The 23,303-nt window shown below is 38.9% G+C and overlaps 1 protein-coding gene across 1 annotated transcript in view; it reads left to right on the top strand.

The window, feature by feature from the left end:
- Positions 1–23,303, top strand: part of Dnah12 (dynein axonemal heavy chain 12) — a 155,360-nt gene that overhangs the window by 33,078 nt on the left and 98,979 nt on the right. Inside the window, exons 20-31 of the mRNA XM_050158197.1 lie at positions 308–508; positions 7,719–7,913; positions 9,918–10,039; positions 10,136–10,418; positions 14,235–14,354; positions 14,614–14,770; positions 14,954–15,126; positions 17,150–17,302; positions 17,553–17,792; positions 18,302–18,547; positions 18,873–18,992; positions 21,446–21,489. Of these exons, the coding sequence (XP_050014154.1) occupies positions 308–508; positions 7,719–7,913; positions 9,918–10,039; positions 10,136–10,418; positions 14,235–14,354; positions 14,614–14,770; positions 14,954–15,126; positions 17,150–17,302; positions 17,553–17,792; positions 18,302–18,547; positions 18,873–18,992; positions 21,446–21,489 (2,054 nt within the window). The remainder of the gene's footprint in view (positions 1–307; positions 509–7,718; positions 7,914–9,917; positions 10,040–10,135; positions 10,419–14,234; positions 14,355–14,613; positions 14,771–14,953; positions 15,127–17,149; positions 17,303–17,552; positions 17,793–18,301; positions 18,548–18,872; positions 18,993–21,445; positions 21,490–23,303) is intronic.

Below are 23,303 nucleotides of genomic sequence, written 5' to 3'. Positions count from 1 at the left end.
TTAATGAGCAAAATGCTCACTGAGTTGCCCAGAGAAATTAAATAGCATAAATAAGTTTCTTTTTTTTCATTTTTCTTTTTGTTTCAAGACAGGGTTTCTCTGTGGAACAGCCCTAGCTCTCCTGGAACTTGCTGTGTAGACCAGGCTGGCCTTGAACTCGCAGAGATCTGCCTGCCTCTGCTTCCTGAGTGCTGGGACTAAAGGAATGTGCCACCACCACCTGGCTATAAATTCCTTTTTCCATCATCCAGTTTTTATCTGCATCCAGTTTTCTTCATCCTCTTCTTTTTCCATTTCTCCCTTTTAGGAATTTTCCTTAGAGAGAGCCATGAATGCCATGATAGCAGCGTGGGATGATATTTCTTTTCACATGAGTCTGTATCGTGACACTGGAGTCTGCATCCTTTCTTCAGTGGATGAGATTCAGGCAATTCTTGATGACCAAATTATAAAAACTCAGACAATGAGAGGCTCACCTTTTATCAAACCATTTGAAAATGAGATCAAGGTATGTTAAGTATGATAGCTTCTTGTCATTTATAAAAACGTCTATCTTGTTTCATATATGTTCTCATGAAAGTATTCTTGGATGCTTTTAATATGTCTATTCAAGTGATAGAACTAAGCCTTGGCATGTGGTGAGATACAACAATACACATTTGAAGATTAATATGCAGTAGGAGCCTGACGAGACGACACCGTGGTAAAAACACTTGTTCAGTTCCCAGTATCCACAAAGTGGCTAGCGACCATCTGCAACTCCAGCTCCAGAGGATTTGATGCCCTCTTCTGTCCTCCATGGCTGCTCTATCTATGCACACGATAAACAGATAAAGACAAAACGCTCATCTATAAAACAGCTTAAAAATGAATAAACAAATAATATATTAACTAATGTTTTTGAGAAGAAAGTCATACTTTATTAAGATTTATATCCAGTGATAGAGATAGAAGGAAACAGTATCAAACTCTTTCTTGTTCCCCTTCCCGTCTTCCTCATTTTTCCCTACTTTGCCTTAAGACGTGGACTGTGTATTGTAGGCCACCCTTTAACTCACTATATAGGCCAAGCAGGTCTCAAACTGGTGATTATTATTCTACTTCAGGTCCTGAGTACTGGAATTACAAGATGAGCCACCATACCAAGCTCTGGTTTTGTTTCCTCCATCTTTCCCTCTCCCCCTCCCTCTCCTCCCTCCTTCTTTTCTTTCCACCTCCTGTAACATGAACGGGCCTGCTGCTTGTTTGTTGTTTTTGTCTCACCCTTTACCCCACAACTGTTTAGTCCCAAAGAAATTTACACATAGGTCTACATAAATTATAAGCTTATTGGCCCACTAGCTCTAGCCTCTCACTGGCTAACTCTTGTTGAAATACGAAGCGGCGGGGCTGCGTCCCCAACACCCCGACCGCTTGGCTAGCTTATGCCCGAAATAACAACACACAAACTGTATTCATTTAACTGCTTGGCCCATGAACTCTAGCCCTTACAGGCTAATTCTCGCACCTGGACTAGCCCATTTCTAATGATGTGTATAAGCACCCCAAGGTGCTTACCGGGAAGATTCTAGCCTAAGTCCATCTTGGGTTGCAGCTGCCTGGGAGAGCAGAGCATGGCGGCTGTCCGGTCCCTCTGGAAGCAGCGCAGATTCTGACCTCACTTCCTCTTCCGCCCAGCATCCTATTCTGTTTACTCCTCCCATCTATGTTCTAAGCTATGAGGCCAAGCAGTTGGTTTATTGCTCAGCCAATGAAATCAACAGATTGATATATGACACTCCCACATCACTTCCCCTTTTTCTGTTTAAACAAAAAAAAAGGAAGGCTTTAACTTTAACATAGCAAAATTACATATAACAAAACAGTTATCAAGTAAAAATTACAATAATCTATATCATAACTAAGGAAAACTATAATTATAGCTAACTATTCTTAACTCCATCAAAAAATCCAGAAAGATACAATATTACCTAAGCAAACAAGAAATCCAAAGCTCTAGAAATGACAGAGACATCTCGCTGCCTGGACAGTCACCCAAAGTTCCTCTGTACTGTTGGGGCATCCATCTTCGGCCTACAGGCCCATAGTTTCCAGCAGACATTTCCACAAAGCAGGAAATTTCAAAGGCAGTCACTATCTGCTTGTCCTGAAGAATGTCTTGCAGACTCTTTCATGAATCAGGAACCCCAAAAGGTCATCTCACCTTTAGGCAAGTTCAGCAGTCCTCTCTCTGCGGGTTCTCTGTGTCCAGTTTATGCAATAGTCCAGGCAAGAGCAGTTTCTTGCCCAAATGGCTATCAAACTCCATAAGGATCCTCTTCGATGCCCATCTTCCTCTTGAAGTAGATTGGTGCTGCCAGGAGCAGAGTGTCTCATTGTCATGAAAAGTCCTAAGTTATTAAAACATTTAAAATGCCATATTCTATAATCTTTGAAAAATATGAAGAATGCCTATCTAAAATATATCTATGCACATCTAGAAAATCTTAACTAACATGACTACAAACTTAACTATTATTAATGATTATTCATTAACAACCTATATACATTACAAAATTAACCTTAAATTTAAATCACTAAAGCAAAATCCATATCAATGTAAATTATTCATACCTATATCATCTCCCCCTTTAAATGTAAAAGAACATTTATAAACAATATTTGGGAATATGGGCGCAGTTTTTTCTCTCCAAACTGCTTCCTGCTGAATGGGGGCGTCGTTAATTAGGTCTTTCATGGTATAACCTGTGTGCTAGTTTCATCTCAGTTGGCAGTTGAGCGAAGCAATTTTCTGAAGGTATTCACAGCAACCGTTCAGGAGGGCGTGGTCCATCATACCATATCGGAATAGAAGAAATGAACAGGGTCTCATCCTCTGTGAAAACAAAATAAGAAACTCCTTTCCAAAGTATCATGTCCTTAGATCCAAATTTCAAAGTCAAGGCATCAAAATCTCTACGATGGATTAGTTCAGCAGCATTTATAAACAAATATCTTTTAGCAGCTGTTGCTCCTTCCTCAGCATTCAAACAATTCAAAGAGAGCATAATAGTATACAGTATCAAGATTCTCTGTGTATTTTCCATCTTTGTACGCTTTATTTTAACCTCTATTTCGTTTATTTTTACTTTTATTTTATATTCTCTGTATCTCTTTGACCTGGAATAACTCTGTAGACCAGGCTCTCCTTGAACTCTCAGAGATCCGCCTGTCTCTGCCTCCCAGGCATTGGGATTAAAGGTGTTTGCTACCACACCTTGAACTCACAGAGATCTGTTTGTCTCTGCCTTCTAGGCACTGGGATTAAAGGCGTGTGCTACCACACCTTGAAGTCACAGAGGTCAATCTCCCTCTGCCTCCCAAGTGTTGGGATTAAAGGCGTGTACTACCACACACAACTTCTCTTTTTCTTACTTTTTTTTTAAAACTTTTAACTTTTAGCTTGCATATATTTTTAACACACTGTAAATCATTTAAACATTTTCTTTATCTTTGAATCTCTTTACTGTATATCTCTCTTTTTCTGACCACACGAGCCTTTAAATTACTGAGCAATATGAGTAGGATTAAAGCCGTGGCTTTGCCAGCTAGATCCAGTCCATTCCTTAGCTTTCCAGCCTCATGGCTGAGGTACCGGTTGTAGCCTTGTTTACTGCCACAACTCTATGGCGTTTCAAGGTCCCTGCCAGCCAGTGAGCTACAACAGACAACAGTCAAGTCCTCTCTCGCTAGTTGGCCCTCCTGCCTCAGTCAGAGTTTGCCCTGGCAGGACGGCCCAGAAAGCCGGCATTTTTAAACAGCACAACTTTTTTCCTGCTACGGCTGAAAACCGAAAAGCATGCGTTCAGCTTTTCACCAACACCGTTTAAGTGTTTCGTGGCAGGACCTCTTAATGAGCTGCAGGGTTTTGCAGCTGAAGCTGAGTCAGGAAGCCTCTCGTAGATGAGAGCGCTTGCTTGCCTCTAGCAAGCAGAGTAGACCCAAGAAATTTCTGCTACCAAGAAAACATGCTTCACTCCATTCTTTCCCAAGCTTTCTCAGGCTTTTTTGTGGATTCAGTTAGCCACACGTCTGGGCACCAAACTCTCACATCTTGATTAACCCATTTTTCTGATCTATGTTAGCCATGTGGCTCAGTACCTTTTTCAGTGGGGCAAATCAGATCCTGCTGTTTCGGTGATCTGGGCAGGAGTGGGAGGAATCAGCTTCTTCCTTCCCAGACTTCTCTTGTTCTCATTACATCATTTCTACTTCCTGTCTGGTTTTCCCGCCTATATTTCCTGCCTGGCCAATCAGCATTTATTTAAAACATGATTGACAGAATACAGACAATTCTCCCGCACCACCTTCCTTCCTGCCTTCCTTTCTGTAATAGGTCCCCATGCATATTAAGTGCACACTCTAGACCAACAAGCAGTTTTTATTGCAAGTGAAATTTAAAAACTTAGTTCCTGGGAATTTTTAAATACAGCTAATTTTAGAAAGTTCAAATCACATATCACACTGTATCCTCACAGTAAAGTTATCTATCACTATTAATTCTATTTTGAATAATAAGCAATTAATGAATTGCTGTTTACTTCAAAAAGTAAATAATATATCTTTATTGTTGATTTGGGTAATTATGGAAAACATACAAATTATGATCCTAGCTTCATAGATAACAAAGTCCAGTAGTTTTTCCCCTCTGTGAGCACAAAACCAATAAAGCACAACCAGAAGATAAAAGACTAAGAAAGGGTTATAAACTGTATAAACTAAGGGAAGCACTGAGTGTGTGTGTGTTCGTGTGTGTGTGTGCGTGCGTATGTGTGTGTGCATGCACATGAGTGTGAGTGTGTGTGCGCGTGTGCATGTGATGACATTTATACTGGAAAGACTTGTCATCTAGTGTAGAGGTAGCCAGGTAGGCACATTCTTGTGCACAGACAACTAGAGATACCGCCTTAGCTGCTCCTAGCAAAGCTTGTAATCCCAGTGTTCAGGAGCCTGAGGCAGGAGAATCATCATGCATACCAATCTACCCTAGGCTATCTAGCGAGTTAGAACCCAGCCTGGACTATATGACAAGACCTTGTCTTAAAAAAAAAAAAGGTAAAAAAAATAAGGAAAAGAGGTTAGGCTTTTAAATACATTGAATGTTTAAAGGTGGTAGAGAGAAAATTTTCTACTTATTTAAACAAACAAATAACAACAAGAACCAAAACTTATTCTCTGTGATCTGGAAGAGGAGCTGGGTAACCTTGGTTGATTTACCCAGTTCCTTGATTTTATTTGAAACAAAAAACCAATTTGACAGGGTGTTTGGAGTCAGCAGTTCAGTCCTCCAACCCAAGCACTGCTACTTTAACGCTTTAAGTTTCTGTTAGGTAACAACAATAATATCAGAATTCTAACTGGGGGCTATATAAATTGAGGAAAAGACAAATTACTGGATTGTTGATTCCAGTTTTGATTGATGTTAATTTTGCTAGTCAATGGTCTTGTGTTTTCACAATTACTAGCTGATTTATTCCCCACAGCAGATCTTCATGGTAGACATTGTTATTATCTATCTAAATAGGTAAGAAAACTGAGGACAGATAATTTGTCCAAATTCACTTAGCTATTAAATGATATAATTGAGATTCAAACCAAGGCAGTTTTTTAAAAACTATATATAATTTTAATAGCATTTTAATTCACAAGTAACAACTTTATATATTTCTGTCATACATTGTGATGTTTTGATACATTTTTATACTGTGAATGGTTTAATTTAAGCATAAACAGTGTTTCATAGACAGTCTTGGTTGCCGTCATTTGTTGAAAACAGTTGTGCTTTTCAAAGAGACCTAGCACTGGATCTGTCCTACAGCCAGGCTAGCCTGGCCTTTCTTATTCAGTGTGTGTGTGTGTGTGTGTGTGTGTGTGTGTATGTGTGTGTGTGTGTATGCATGCATGTGCATGTGTGTGTTAAAAAGTTATAGAGAAATTTAAAATGTTATGTTTTAAAAAAACAGGGAATTAAGTTCTAAACCTAGGACCTTAAGCCATACGTACACTTGAGAAATATTTTGTTAACACCGTGCAATCTCTGAGAGTTGGAAGGCTTGTTTTACTTTATTTTAAAAATTTAAGTTCAATTCTCTCCAAACTGTCCCAATACAGAGCAAGATCCTCCAACTTTACACTGTTGACATTTGGGGCTAAGTAATTTTTTATCTACATTTATTTCTTCATATGTTTATTTATTACTGTGTATGTGTCTTCCTGTACATGTGTGCATGCATGCAGGCCACAGTGCATGTGACTAGGTTGGAGAGCAACTTGTAGGAATCAGTTCTCTCCTTCCACTGTATGGGACCCCATTTGGGGCACCAACTCAGGATGTCTGGGTAAAGTTCCTTTATCTACTGAGCCACTTCTCTGGTCTTGGACTGAATAATTCTTGTTTATGGGTGTGATAGGATAATTGTACACTGTGTGAGGATACATTGCTGGGATTGTTTTAATAAAGAGTGGAAGGGCCAATAGCTATGCAAGAGGTATAGCCGGACTTCTGGGCAGGAGCAGAGGAAGTAGGAGGTGAATCTAGGAGTGAGAGACACAGGATGGAATGGAGGTAAAAGGCATGTGGTAGAACACAGACTAATAAAAATATTTAAGTAATAAGAGCTAGTTAAAAATAAGATTAAACTAAGGCTAAGCTTTGGTAATTAATAATAAGTCTCCATGTCATTGTTTGGGAGCTGGCTGGTGGGACAGAGAAAGTCTTGTTACATATGGGGATTACCCTGCATATTGTAGTACAGTTAGCAGTATTTCTGGTGTCCATACACTAGATGTTAGAAGTATCTTCCCCCTATTAGCTATAATAACCAACCTTGTAATATTTCAGACACTCTGAAATAGTGCCTGGTATGGAGGACAACATCATCCATAGTTGACAATATCTGGTATAGAGCAGGATATACGTTAAGATTTGGAGTGATTCCCTGAGAGATTAGGAAATGAAATAATTTTACAGTCACTACCAACTGTGAGTTTCATTGATTTAGGAAAACTTAGGGCTCCTATATTTTTTTCTAAACATATGTAAGATTCCTATAAGTGATCTTAAGGTTGTTTTTTATTGATATTAAAACAATAGAGAATTTTATAGCATGAATAATTAAAAACCAAGAGGCAGATATTGGAGTTCACCCTGAAAACCTGAAAAGCAAAGCAGCCAAGTCACTAGAGAAATCTTACCTCTACCAAAGCTCAGACAAACAATGGGGAGATCCTGCAGTGCTCTCCACAACCTCAGACTGCACACTCCACTGGGTTCCTGCCTCTTCCCCCTTTATATTCCTCTCTCCACCCAGCCCTTCTGCTCCTATCTCCACCTCCCTAGTGCTGGGATTAAGGGCATATGATCTCAAGTGTCTGGGATCACCTTTGTGTGAGCTCTGTTTCTCTTTTAGACAGATTCAATCTGTGTAGCCCAAGGTGGCCTCGAACTCACAGAGATCCACCTGCCTCTGTCTCCTGAGTGCCAGGATTAAAGGTGTGCGCCATCACTCCCTGGGCTGTATGGTTGACTAGTGTGGCTACTTTGCCCTCTGATCTTCAGGCAAGCTTTATTTATTAAAACACAAATAATATACACTATAAATTCTACTACTTTATTCTTGCTATAATATATAGTTTTCTTTTAAAAACTGGAAGTTAGTGCAGTATGCTTTTTTACCAAGGCCTGGGAGGACCGTCTGATCCGAATCCAGGAAACAATTGATGAATGGTTAAAAGTGCAGGCCCAGTGGCTCTACTTAGAGCCCATCTTTTGTTCTGAGGACATCATGCAGCAGATGCCAGAGGAAGGCCGTCAGTTCCAGACGGTGGACAGACACTGGAGGGAAATCATGAAGTTCTGTGCGAAAGATCCGAAGGTGAAGTGCTTGTTGTCTCTCTTGTAGTCGGTGAACCTTAGTCGGGGTTTAAAGAAAGCATTTGGCTTTTGATTCTGATTATTAAAATAATACTTACTCATTGTATACCAATTGGAAAGTTCATAAAAATATAAGTTCAAAAGTATGAAAATAATTTATTTTTCAATTTATAAAAATACCACTTACAGCTCATTCATATAAATATGTGTGTGTGCAAGCATAGTGCAACTACTTCAGATGTGGTTATCTCACTTGACGGCCACTACATAAAACCACTGCTCACCACTTCACAAAGTAAACAGATACACAAGACCACGAGACGAAGAAGAGGGTGGAGAATGCTGGGTCAGCACAGTTGTCGTTATTTTCTTAGAAGGCATTCTCATCTTGCTTCTTCTGCCTCTGAAGGTTGACTGTGTCTCTGCCTTTCCTCTTACCACTACTCTCCTAGTCTGCCAATCAATGTTTTATTAAACCAATATGGGTGACAAATCTTTACAGTATGCCAGAGCATTATCCCCCAGAAAAATGTAGCATGAATAATAAAAATTCAGAGGCAGATTTTGGGGTTCAATATTATTGGGGAAGGAAGCTACTCTCATTACCCAGTCCCTACGGGTCTTTCCTATTAAGAGTACCTTGTACAGGGGTCTAATGTCAAAAAAACAGTATTTTTTACATATTTAGCATAAATCATAGCTATGAATCTTCTTTTAAAATATATTCAACTTAAGAAATAACATTTTCCAATGCTGAGAAAAAAAACAAATAAGTGCTAAACTTATTGAGAGTTAATTATATAAATTTATGAGTTTCAAGAATTTTTATCTCATTTATGACTTTAGGAACTTTTCAGTACATGATTTCTTATGGATTAGATTTTTCTGTACATAGCCAGTTAGTATATATTTTAGGCTTTGCAATGCTTGTAATTTTGTAATGCTTACTTCTACCATTATATATTGAAAGCAGTAAGAACTAATATCTAATAAATAGGTATATTTCTACCATAATAAAGCTTTGCTTATAGACACTGACAACATTTCTACTTATGTTTTGAGAGAGGGTGTCAAGCCTAAGTTGCTTCAAATTCTCTATGTAGCTGAGGATGACCTTGAACTTGTGACCCTCCTGCGTCTATTTGGGGCATGCTGGGGTTGCAGCTGTGCCAGCACACGTGGTTTGTACACGGCACTGGCAATAGAACCCAGGCCTCATGCATACTAAGCAAGCATGCAGCCAGCTGAGCGACTTTGCTAGCTTCCCTTGAATTTTTTAACCTTCTGACAGTATAAAAATATTCTTAGTTTGAGGATCACACAAAAACTAGCAGCTGGTTAGATTTGGTCAGTGAGTTATAGACTGTCAAAACCTGCTTCGGATTAAGTTTAAAGTTTACAATTGTAAAAATTAAAACTAAATCACACAGCATCCAAAAAGACTATTCCCTTGCACTCACAAGAACAGAGAGAGAGACTACAGAGTACGCTCTACAGCTAAGAGTACGTCCTACTCTCCTAGAGGCTCAAGTTCAGCTCCCAGCACCACTCACTGCCTGCAATTCCAGCTCCACGGTGTCTGACACATTTGACCTCAGCACATGCACAAACCCAAGTTCAGACATCCCTTCATTTCATAATGCTATTAAAAATGAAAAAGTTATTAAAAGAATATAATAAAATATACACAATAATCATAACATCATTTGTAACTAATGTCCTCAGATTACAACATGCATGATTTAGTGATTTTTAATATTTTTACATTCTAAAAGAAATTTAAAAGCTGGATGTAATCCTTTTGGGGTGCTAGAGCAAGAAGAGAATTACAAGTCCACATTGAGCCTTGGCTACAGAGTGAGATCTTGTCTCAAGAAAAGGGGAGGATTTTTCACTAATAATTTCATAAAGTTTCAAAAACATTGACATTTTCCCATGTGTGTATTAATGCTTAAGTCTTATACCAAGCACGTAAGTGTGTCTCAGATGAAACTGTGTCTTTTAGGTTCTCGCTGCCACTTCCTTAACAGGCTTACTAGAAAAACTCCTGAACTGCAATGACCTTTTGGAAAAAATCATGAAAGGGTTGAATGCATATCTTGAAAAGAAACGACTTTTCTTCCCTCGGTATGGTAGATAATCAGTTGTGCTATAATTTACAAGGCTTTCTGGTGTGTGGTGTATTGTCACTATAGCTTTTTTATTCCCATATTTCTTTTCTAGATTTTTCTTTTTATCTAATGATGAAATGTTAGAGATTTTGTCAGAGACCAAAGATCCACTCAGAGTTCAGCCACACCTAAAAAAATGTTTTGAAGGCATTGCTAAATTGGAGTTCCTGCCCAATCTGGATATTAAAGCCATGTACAGCTCTGAAGGTGAGCGTGTGGAGCTGATTGCCCTGATCTCCACGTCTGCAGCGAGGGGCGCTGTGGAGAAATGGCTCATTCAAGTGGAAGATCTAATGCTCAGGAGTATTCATGATGTGATCGCTGCGTCCAGGCTGGTATGTCTCCTGGGATTAAATGCATACTCTATATTCTACGAATGCTGGGCTTTTTGTTTGTTTGGCAAACATTTTTTCTGTTTATTTCTAACATCGCTAGTAAGAATCGATGAGTATAATACATACAATAACATATACAACGATACAGGTGGGTTATAAGAGGACCATGTATTATGCGAGAGAATAATAGAGTTTATCAACTTAAAATGGGAGAGGGTCCAGCAATAGGCTCATCGAGGAATTTAGACTGAAGGGAAAACAGAAAATAGATGAGAGTGAATTAAAGAACGTGTTGATCGTCTGTATAGTAGCTCTGGGCCCAGAAAGATTCGAGATTTGTAAGCAACTGTAGAAAATGTTTGTGTTTGGAGTAGAATGAGGATGATAGAGAATGAAGATAAATGAAGACCGAAAGGAAGATGAGCAGGGAATTCATTTTTATTTTACGTAAGGAGGTAAAAAATATTTTAGTTAGGGGAAAGTCATAATCTGATTTATATTTTTATACCACCAAGACTGTGGTATAAAGAATGGATTAGCAGACTGTCAAAACAGGAAAACACACTAGGAAACCCTTGAATTAGCCTAGAAGAGAGATGGTGTGGTCTGACGCTAGACAGTTGCTGGGAAACATGAAGCAAATTAGATGAATAAGAAATATATTTGAATCTAGTTTCAGCAGGCCTTAAATTGGTTGTAGAGTAAAAGGGGGAGAAGAAAGAAGGTCTCAAGAATTGCTTAATAATTTTTACATGAGCACAGAGGTGAGGTTTACTCTGGGGGAATGCCTGGAAGAAAAGTGGGCTTGCGGAGCTTGTGAAAAATCAGAATTTTTTTCATAAATGTCCAAATCAAAATGTTGCCAGTCATAATAACTCATAACTGCAATCTTAGTGCTGGAGAGGCTGAGGAATGCAGACCGCCCTGAGTTTGAGGCCTCAGGTACATAAAAAGTTCCAGGGTTGCCTGGGCTACAAAGTGAGACTCTGTGTCAAAAGCAAACTAGGGACCATAGAAATGGCTAGACAGGTAGAGGTTCTTTCTGCCAAGTCTGACCATGAGTTTGAGCCATGTGATAGAATGAAGGAACTGACTCCCACACGGTGTCTTTCACTCATGCACTCTGGCATATATATCTACCCCCGCAATAAATAAGTCAACAAACGCCTTTTTTTTGAGACAGGGTTTCTCTGTTTAACAGCCCTAGCTGCCCTGGAACTAGCTCTTGTTGACCAGGTTGGCCTCAGACTCACAGAGATCCGCCTGCCTCTGCCTTCCGAGAGCTGGGATTAAAGGCGTGCGCCACCACCACTTGGCGCAACAAATACTTTTTAAAAATCCATTTAATAAAATATTGCAGTGCTGCTTACATATTTCTAGTAGTCAGATAGTCATGTGCTTTAACACTTGCCATTCTGCAGGTCAGAGCTACTCAAACATCTTGTCAAATAAATTTTCGAGTTCATTTATTGCTTTTAAAACCTAACTACTTTAAAATTCTAAACAAAATGAACGCACATGAGACGCTTAATACACCTGCAGGAAACGTAGCATGTGGATACTTTTATGTACCTCTCTTAAGGCTCGTCCAATTATCCTAATCTTGAAATATATGTCTTCCCTTGTTCTGTCTTTAGCACCACAAGGGTGCCAGTAGTTTTAAAAGCCCTTGCAGCCCATACCCAGCAGGTCACTTCATGAGGGAGATAACTTTTCTCTTTAAATGGCTTATCTTTCAAAAATATTATATTTTAATTATATGTTGTATTTATGTGTGTCTGTATGAGAATGTGTGCACATTAGTGCAGGTACCTATGGAGACAAGAGACATTGCCTCTCTCTGACTCAGGAGGTCCTGGCAGTTGTGAACTGCCATATGTGGGTACGGGGAACTGAACTCTGGTCCTCTGGAAGACTCATGCTCTTGTACACTGAGTAATGCAGTCTTTCCAACCTGGAGCTTGCTTTCTTGAAATGGCTTTTCTGCAGCTTCAGTGTTTTTGCAATTAGATCCTGATTTTTTTCTCCTTTCTCAATGATTTTGAGCAAACTAAAAACACATACCAAAGCACCAACATTGTCCATGAAGTGTTACCCTCACTGACATAGAAAATGTACTTGCCACGTCTGTCATTCATTGCTTTCCTTAGAGCTTGTTACTTGAGTTTATCTGCAAGTATTGTAATAAGAAATATTTTATAAATAATAAATTTATATTCTTATATTTAATGTGTTAGTTTAAAAAAATTCTCTTCATTAGCATCAACTTCACAATTCACCCCATGAAGTCTTTTCAATTTATAATTGTTATTGGCTGTTTCCATTTTTACTGAAGCTCCTTTTAAACTGTTAAATCTTCCCTTCAAAACATCTTTAGAACTTTTGAAACATGAAAGTATTAGTAGTAGATGAACGTATATTTCAAATTCAAATGTACAGATTGTTAAAATAATTTAATAAATCTAATAATTTAAATGATTAATAAATGTAATTGCATATCCTACTTATATAAGTTTTAGAAAAGTTATGGATTAGTAACATAGACATTCTAGCTACTATTGTCAAACCCCCAGGTGAGAAAAAGACCACTGCTATAATTTTAAACTAAATTTGAAGCAAGATTTAATTAAATACTGGCTAGGAGGTTGGACTCTGGCAGAACTGTCTTGAAGTTCCCAGGAAATGGCCACAAGTCATGTTTTGCAGGGTCTTAAAGGGGCAAAACCATGGTGTAGCATGAATTCTACTTGGAATTAATAATAAAAGCAACACATATACAGAAGAACTTCCCACACCACTGGGATTAAAGGTGTGTGCCACCACTGCCTGGCCTTTAGTGGCTTAACTCTGCACTCTGCTCTTCAGGCAAGCTTTATTTGTTAAAACATAAACAAAATATCACTGCACCATGAGGCCACTATACTTCCCACCAGGTTCTAGCAGAGGCAACCATGTATCTTGATGTACTTCTTGCCTGCGTACCTCCCAGCCTTTACCTATCCAGGGGCAAATGTATATACTGATGTATTTCATGTCCACATATCTCAGGCCCACATGTGACCAAGCACATCTGGTGCAGATGAGCAAAGAAACAGGAACTTAATCGACTTAACTGCAAACAGAACCCTTACCTGCCAGGTGTATTTGTCCTGTTTTGGTTTTACACTAGCCCAGCTTTGAAATACAATATATGGCTTCTGTCTTAGTCACTTTTCCTGTTGCTATGGTAAAATAACCTCATATAAGCAACTGAAGGCAGGAAAGATTTATTTTAGCTCATGGCTCAAGGTTCAGTTCATTGTGGCAGGGAAGTCAGGATAGCAGGAACCAGAAGCCGCTTGCCAAATTGCAGCCACAGCCAGGAGGAAGAGCCATGAATGCTTGCTAGTGCTTAGCTTTCTTTCTCCATTTTACTCCAGAAACTTCTGTACAGGGAATGGTCCCATCCACAGTTAAGATGGGTCTTCTTGAATCAATTAACTAATCAAGATAACCCCTGTAGTCAAGCCCAGAGGCCTGTCTCCCAGGTGACTGTAGAGTCTATCAATTAACACTATCCAGCACTTTTCTTTGCAATTAAAACTTAACATCCATGTGCATATTATATTTGCATACATTCATAAATTATAAATTTCATACCCTTCCCCATGTGTGACTTTTTAAATAGTTTAATGATTTTTTATAATAGAAATAATGTGTATTGTTCATCAAAAACTTGACATCTAGTCCAGTGAAAGAACATAAAATTGTTAGATGTTTGCAGATCCCTTTCCTTTTATAACCTTTTAAAGATAGAAATTCATTTTAATTCTTCAGGCTTATCCAGAATCTGCAAGAAAAGACTGGGTCAGAGAGTGGCCTGGCCAAGTTGTGCTTTGTGTTTCTCAGATGTTCTGGACTTCGGAGACACAAGAGGTTATAAGCAGTGGGACAGAGGTAAAGATTTGTTTGATTTTAAACAACAACATGCTTTCTTCCTCTTTATATTTCTTTGTTTGCTTGTCTGTTCATTGAAAAGAATATTCTCAATTTCTATATGTGGTATTAAAATTATAGAAATTTTAGAAAGCTTGTTATTTTTACTAGGATGACATAAATTCACTCTATAACTCATATTTTTGGAATAGTTTGAGTATTTTGAATCATATAATACATTTATATATAACATCAATTAAACCGTTTTATTATTTTGTAGGGATTAAAGAAGTACTACAAGGAACTTCAGTATCAACTAAATGATATCGTAGAGCTAGTAAGAGGAAAACTGTCCAAACAGACCAGAATCACACTGGGCGCTTTGGTTACAATTGATGTCCATGCTAGGGATGTCGTTATGGACATGATTGAAATGGGTAGGTAATTTTTTAATATAAACTATAAAATATTGATAGCTTCTAAGAAACAAAGACTTGTGAGTTTTTTTAATAGGATTTTTTGGAATGGTCTTTAATTTGAAAGCATGAATTACTATTCGCTGTTATAATAGATTACTTTTCTAATTATTTTCACTTATGATTTTACTTCATTCCTTGTAGGTGTCTCACATGATACAGATTTCCAGTGGCTTGCTCAGCTTCGCTATTACTGGGAATATGACAATGCCCGAGTTCGCATCATTAATTGCAATGTAAAATATGCTTATGAGTACCTCGGTAACTCCCCTCGGCTTGTCATAACCCCTCTGACTGACAGGTGTTACAGGACATTGGTATGCAGTTATTTTGTTCACACATTACAGAATACTTTTGATGCAGAATTTATTTTCTTGTCCAAATATTGACTATCTTCATTTATTTTAAAACATTTTTTTACGATTATATGTGTGTGAGAGAGGATTGTGCACATGCAACAGTACATGTATAGAGGTCAGAGAACAACTTTCAGGGGTCTGTTCTCTCCTATCTTATGATACTAGAGGATTAAACTCAGGTCGTCAGGTGTGGTGTCAGCTTTACCTGCTGCCATCTCCCTGGCTCCTCATCTGTTATTTATAATAACCTAATGCACTTTTCCTTTCCTAACCCGAACTTCTCTTTTAAAAATTATATCATATATGTGCGTATATATGCTATTATTATGCTCATATATATATATATATATATATATATAATAAAATGTGTGCATGTGAACAAGAATGCTGGCGTGTGCCCCAGCGTGTGCTTATGCCACCGAGGACGACTTTTAGGAGTGAGTCTGTTCCTGCTTCCCCCCTGGTTCAGGGACTGAACTCAAGTTCCCAGGCTTGTGTGGCAAACACATTTACTGCTTAATTTGGAGGTATTGTTGCACCTCCAAATTCTCTTTATGTGGAATTGTAATACTGAGTATTTACTTCTCAGCCCCCCCCCCCGCCCCATTTAGCATACAAAAGTATTTGAAATCTGTAGTATACAAGCTGTGAGTTACTTCCCTGGCGACTGATTAGAAAGAGAAAGGTCCTGAAGATAAAAGGCAAAACCAGAGCTTCAGAAAATAGATCACCTCTTACAGTACTCTCTGGAGGACCAGAGAGCTGACAGGGAGGCCAGGGTACAGCTACACTCCAGGACTCCCAATTACTGCTACAGAGTATGAACTACAGAGCCAAAAGTAGGGGACACTGCACAAGGCTGCGCTCGGCTGAGAAGCTATGAAGACAGAGGTACAACTATTAAAACCCCTGATAAGGGTAATAATGGATAGAATTATCCTGGATAAACCTACATTTCAAGTGAAAAAAAATTATTCATGGGTCACTTAAGGATAGAAAAACATTCTATATAATATCCTTAGGCAATTGTGTCCCATGTAAGTGCCACAAAATATGCATTTGTGAAATGAAATGTTTCCCAAAAGGCCAGCAGGGTGAGGCTATATGATATTGGCATACCATCTCTTGTTAGCAGAATCATTACGTGGTGTTTGCTGTGTGTGTGTGTGTGTGTGTGTGTGTGTTGTTTTCTCTAAATAGTGCAAGGGGAGCAAGGACAGTGCTAACAAGTAATCCATTGTTCATCTGAAATTGAAGTTTTCCTAGGGATTGTGTATTTTTATTTGCTACATCTGCCAACCTGGGAACTGAGAAGAAACATGAAAGAACAGCAGCTCATTTAATGCTGAGTAGGTTAGAGTGTAAAGCTGAATTCACTAGTTCTAAATAAAATGAGGATTCTTGTGCATACAATTTATTAGGGAAATAATTCATATCCTGATGAATTTAAACTCTGATTAATTTAAAAGAGGAATGTGTATTAACCGTAATACAAAGTAAAAAAACAATAATATTGGTAAAAGAAATATAGAGCAGTTCTTTGGAGATGCAGAAAATGAAGAACACACCAAGGCAAAATCTTGAGAAATCAGAGATGACACATGTTTGTCTTCCAGACTTGGGCCCCATTTGTACCACTTATTTCAATGTTTACCCTTTTTGGCAGCTCGCCATCTAGAAGGTATCCTAATTATCTTCTACCAATATCTCCGCATCTACTTTCGAAGAAAACCATCCTGAGTTAATTTTCCTCCTTCAGTGCTAGATTCTCTGTTCTTGAAGAGGAACTATGTATATTTAAAGTATTAGACAATGGTTTTTACAGCCATAAAGTTCTGAACTGAACAGTAACCTGGACAATATAATAATACTGGCTTCCCTGAAGCTATGAATACAAATAACTTCATTTGACTAGCAACTAGCTAGTTTGTTTTTTTCCCTAGCTAATCATAGATTTCTTTTCACACATAATTTTTTCCAGATCGGTGCCTTCTATTTAAACCTCGGAGGTGCTCCAGAAGGGCCAGCAGGCACAGGAAAAACTGAAACCACCAAAGACCTGGCGAAGGCGCTGGCTGTGCAGTGTGTGGTGTTCAACTGCTCTGATGGGCTAGACTACCTAGCAATGGGAAAGGTAGTGACGTCAGATGTTACAGCGGGGTCTGCCTGGGTGTACTGAGGAGATGCACGTGCTAGTAATACCGGCTTGTAGTTCGATGTTACTTGACCTTGGATTATCGTGGTAATGACATTGACAATATCCGTGGAGCATTTTTTAGCTTAACGTTTAATTGGGACGTAGAAGGTCAGATGCTTTTGTTTGTTTTGTTTACAAATCATGTCCTTTCCTAAGAATATTCACCGTTTTTCTTGGCTATCCTTAGTTTTTTAAAGGTCTGGCTTCTTCAGGTGCATGGGCTTGCTTTGATGAGTTTAATCGAATTGAACTGGAAGTGTTATCAGTGGTGGCACAGCAAATTCTTTGCATCCAGAGAGCCATTCAACAGAAACTGGATGTGTTCATTTTTGAAGGGACAGAACTTAAGCTCAATCCGAACTGTTTTGTAGCTATTACTATGAACCCTGGTTATGCCGGACGTTCCGAATTGCCAGACAACCTCAAGGTAATTTGTTGGGAGTATTAGTTTGTCAATAAAAAATGGCAGCATAATCCATTCAAACTGTCATAAATTCCTCCATATGTTTTGTCATTTCTTTTTCCCTTTTCCCTTTGCTATAAGGGAAACCTCAAACTCTCATTTGTTTGGTAGTGCGGGGGCTTGGGCTCAGGCGTCCTAACACTGAACTGCATCCCAAGGCTGCTTTTATTTTTATTTTGAGACAGGCCCACTAAATTGCCTAGTCTGGCCTTGAACTTGCAATCCTCCCACTTCTATCTCTTGAGTAGCCAGGATTATGCCTACAGGCCACCATTCCCACCTTCTAAATCATTTTTCGAAATCCAAAACTACCAAGGACATAAAACATTTAACTGCTGCTGAAAAAAATTATAAATAGATGTTGCATTTTAGGAATAAACTTGGATATCAGCATCTTTTGATCCTGTTCCTGCTTAGCTCCAAAAATGGATTCTTTTGCATAAGTAATGTATTTCATTTATTATATGCCTCAGGTTCTTTTTAGAACAGTCGCGATGATGGTTCCAAACTACGCCCTCATAGCAGAGATCTCCCTCTACTCCTATGGATTTCTGAATGCAAAGCCCCTATCTGTGAAGATAGTGATGACCTACAGGCTGTGCTCAGAGCAGCTGTCCTCCCAGTTTCACTACGACTACGGCATGCGAGCAGTGAAAGCAGTGCTAGTGGCAGCTGGGAATCTCAAGCTAAAATATCCCGATGAGAATGAGGACATATTGGTAAGTATTAATTAAATACGTGCACTGTGAAAAATAACTTCTCTAGCGAAACCAACCAGGGACTGAACAAGGCAACAGAGAGAGTTGTTGCTCCAAGTATTTTAAGTAAGATTGAAATTGTAATTTTTGATTACTTATTGTACTTTATATCAACACAGAGGCCTTTCAGTTTGATACCGATAGTGTTAGTTTTTCATTATAGGGATTCTATGAGCAATGTAAAATAAACTGACTTTGGCTAAGGGTGTGTGTGTGTGTGTGTGTGTGCCATGAGCATATATAAGTGCAGGCAATTAAATTACATTGTCCTTTTTGTGATTTTTAGCTTCTTCGATCAATTAAAGATGTAAATGAACCAAAGTTTCTATCACATGACATCCCTTTATTTAATGGAATAACCAGTGACTTATTTCCTGGTATTAAACTTCCTGAAGCTGATTATAATGTAAGTGAATCCAAGAGAATGACCTACTCTGTTCAATAAATTCAACTGATGGCTCAATTATTTATAAACTTTTTTATTAAATCGGGGTCCTTATTCTGTTTGGATAGTCTTGTAAAGTGGAGTTTGGAATTATTTCTTACTTTTCAAAATTTTTTGGAAGAGTTTGAGAAGCATTGACGTTAGCTCTTTAAAGGTTTAGCAAAACCAACTGTGATTATTGTGACCATCAAAATCCACAAAATTCAAATAAAATTTGAAATAGAAAAAGTTTACAGATAAAAAAGATATTTGATATGATTTTATCTTAACTCTGTTCAGTTATGATTTGGAGCTTAATATATGGTCCATTATGTAAGCTTTTTCATTCATACTTACGAATATCTATTCTGTTGCTGTTGTGGAGAATGTTCGGGTCTATTAGCTCCACTTGGACCGGAGTGTAATTCAGGTCTGTTTCTTTATTGATTTGATGTTTGGATTGTTTGTGGATATTGAGAGCCTTAGTGTTTCTGCTTTATCTTCTTGGAAAACTGCCCTCTTTGTTGTTGTTGAAGACCTTCTTTGTCTTTTAAATTTTTATTACTTTATTTTACAGTGTTTGAGTTAAAGCTTTCCTCGTCATCTTTTCTTTTACTATTTATAAATAGGTGTAGCCACCTCTGCCCTCCTTTCATTTTTATTTTCAGAGAATATCTTCTTCATCCATTTGCTCATTCTCTGGAGAGTTCTCTAAGATGAAATGAGCAGCGAACGCTTTACTCTCGTGTCTGTGTAACCCATGCCTGCCACAGCTCTCACTGAGAGGCCAGGAACAGCTTGCGGGAGGCAGTTCTCTCCTCCAGCGTGTGCTTCTCAGGACTGAGGCAGGTGTCAGGCTTGCTTGGTGCAGGTGCCTTCACCTGCTGAGTCAGCCACAGTTAATTATTGATCTGTAAGGAGCAATTCATGCTATTTTGCTAATTGTCTTCTGTTTGCACAACTGTTTCTCCCTTGTTTCCTTCCTTGTTTAAAGTCTTCCTGTAGTGATATGCATTCCTAAGATTTACATAAAACGTATTTATAGCTGGCCTTTTGAAGTTGGTAGCAACTTTAATTAATATTTACACACTATACTTAAACTCCTGTTTTCCTACATTTTATGTTTTTAGTATCACACTTTATAACTTCTTATAGTTTGTATAACGTCATTACAATTGACTTGTTTGCTTTTAATAGTTTCATCCTTTAAATTTCTACTACAGATAAAATTTGTTTACCTACTTCCTATTAGTGTTTGGGATGTGACAGTATATTTACTCTTTTTTTTTAAAGCAAGAAATGAAACTTATCTTTAATCACAAGTGATATGATTTTGTATAGAAAATCTTGAACAACTTACATAATAATGATAAGAGATACATAGTTTAGCAAGGCTATATAGGCTATACTATACAAAATCCTGCCACATTTCTGTATGTTTACAATGAACAATCCAAAGTGGAATTAAGAAAAGAGTTCATTTTCAATAGCAACAAAAAGAATAAAATTCTTAATTTGATTAAAAAAGTGCAAAATGTTTATTATAGTGATATTTTATTTACGTTTTAATAAGTAAAGCTTGCCTGAAGATCAGAAGGTAAAGCTAAGCCCCTAGAGACCAGGCAGTGGTACCACACACCTTTAATCCCAGGACTCGGGAGAAAGAGGCAGATGGATCTCTGTGAGTTCAAGTCCACCCTGGGCTAAACAAGATCAATGCAGAAACACATCCAGGTGGTGGTGGCTCACATCTTTAATCCCAGTACTAGGGAGTCACACGTCTTTAATCCCAGCACTAGGGGGGGAATATAAGATGGGAGGAGACAGGCTGAGCACTCAGTTTGGTTATCCCGCCTTTACTTCCCACCTGGCTACTGACCTATCAGCATTTTATTAAACTAATACAAGTGACAACTCTTTACAGTATACAAGAGTATTATCCTACAACAGTGTACAAAGTTTCTCGAACAGAAGTAAACAAGCTTAGTGAAATAGTGCATTTCTAGGATCCCAGCATTCAAGATCAAGGAGTGCGAAGCAAGAAGCTCAATTGTTCAAAGCCATTCTGGGCTGTACCTCAAGATGAGGGTAGGGTAAAAGAAGCAGAAAGGAGATATTGCACGAATAATAAAAACCCAGAAACAGATATTGGGGGTTCAACCTGAAAATCAAAGCAGCCAAGCCACTAGAAAAGTCTTACCTCTACCAAGGCTGGGTGACCGCACACTAAACAGACTAAGCAGGCAGAACCTCTCTTTCCACCCATTTTATATTCCCTCTAGTACTGGGATTAAAGGTGTGAGCCACCACCACCTGGATGTGTTTCTGCATTGATCTTGTGTAGCCCAGGGTGGACCTGAACTCACAGAGATCCTTCTGCCTCCATCTCCCAAATCCAGGGATTAAGGTGTCCACTACCACTGCCTGACCTCTAGTGGCAGGAACACACCCAGGGTCAGGAGGGTGGACTAGCGGAAAGGTAAACTCATTACATTGGTCCCAGCATAACTGAGGCCTCAATACCTCCCTCCCTCCCCCAGAAATGTGTGGAACCCCAGCTGGAGGTATGAGGACTATGGGGCTCACCCCAGCCTTAGGATATAGGGTGTCAGGGGAGCTAGGCCAGGGGTTCTGAAAGACCTAAGGCAAAAAGTGAAACTGAAAGCTAACCAAAAAAAAGCTTTGCCTTTCTGATATTCAGGCAAACTTTATTTATTAAAATGTAAATAAATTATCACCATAAGGAGAAGGAAAAAAGGGGATAAAAGGAAGGGACAGGAAGCAGAACAAGACCCAAATAAATGGGAAGGTACCTCCTGTTCATAGAATGGGGATATTAAAATGGTTAAGATGACAGTGTCCCCACAGACTGATTCATAGCATCAATTTATGACCTAAGTAGTCTTGGATATGGGTTCTATCTCATGGAGCGAGCCTTCAGACACTGGCTGGTCACTCCCACAAGCTTTGTGCCACCATTGCCCTAGCATATCTTGCAGGCAGGACACCATTGTAGATCAAAGGATTTGTAGCTAGCTTGGTCTTTGTGTTTCTCCTTTGGTTGCACACAGAATCCGTTCCTGTAGGAAAGGTGGTAGAAGTAGGAGTGAAGGCTCGGTGCAGGCACCAGCTTGACTTGTCCATGCTCAGCAGCTTGACTTGTCCATTCTCAGTAAACTGTATGGGTCAACACTTCAGCAGTGAGGCCCCACTCTCAGTTTGTGGAGAACTACATATAGTCTTGGCAACAGCCCGGGTTGTTTGGTTTCCATGGGATTTCTTTGGCCAAAACTCAATTAGATGTAACCCAATCCTGGTACTGGAAGCTTCATTTGCCAGTTGGGACACTGTCCCGTTATTTAATAATTTCACTAACTATCTTTTAAATGCCCCTTAATTTTAGCTGTCTCTCCTCATGTTCCCCTTCCCACTTGCTCCTCCCACTTCAGTCCCACCCCACCCATCCTTCACTGTCTATTCCATTTCCCGTTCCTAACAAAATCTATCTGTCCTTCTTACTCCCTGATGCCATACCTACCCTCTGGGGTTCTGCAGATGGCCACTTTGTTAATCATTGCCTTAACAGCTAATATCCACATATGAGCAACTACATACCATATTTGTCTTTATGCGTCTGGTATAACTTACTCAAAATGATTTTTTCGAGTTCCATCTATTTACCTGTGAAACTCATGACTTCATTTTTTAAATGACTGAGTAAATATACCACATTTTCTTTATCGATTCCTCTGTTGAGGGACATTTAGGTTGTTTCCAATTTCTGGCTATTCTGAATAGAGCAGCAGTGAACATGGTTGAGCAAATGTCTCTATGGCAGGATGGAGCATCTTTTGGGTATATGTCCAATAGCTGGGTCTTGGGGTATACTTAACTCTTGGCAGTGAATTTCATTCTTCCATCTTTTGATGTGCTAATCATCTATAGTATAGGTCTTTTCCTTCAGCAGAAATTTATTTTTGGAAGAGGGGTCAGAGTAGGGTTGAGTCGGTTCACAGTATATCACTAGCTGGCTTGGATCTCATTATGCAAAACAGACTGGCCCAAAACTCATATATATCTGCGTGCTCTTGCTCCCAAGTGCTGGGATCAAAAATGTGCACTGCATTAAAAGTGCTGTAGCTAGGGCCGGGCGGTGGTGGCACACGCCTTTAATCCCAGCACTCGGGAGGCAGAGACAGGAGGATCTCTGTGAGTTCGAGACCAGCCTGGTCTACAGAGCTAGTTCCAGGACAGGCTCCAAAACCACAGAGAAACCCTGTCTCGAAAAACCAA

This window comes from Alexandromys fortis, unplaced genomic scaffold, assembly GCF_014885135.2.
Source record: "Alexandromys fortis isolate MF-2015 unplaced genomic scaffold, M_Fortis_MF-2015_v1.1 scaffold_106, whole genome shotgun sequence".
Taxonomy (NCBI): domain Eukaryota; kingdom Metazoa; phylum Chordata; class Mammalia; order Rodentia; family Cricetidae; genus Alexandromys; species Alexandromys fortis.
This window is presented reverse-complemented; position numbering and strand designations above follow the sequence as displayed.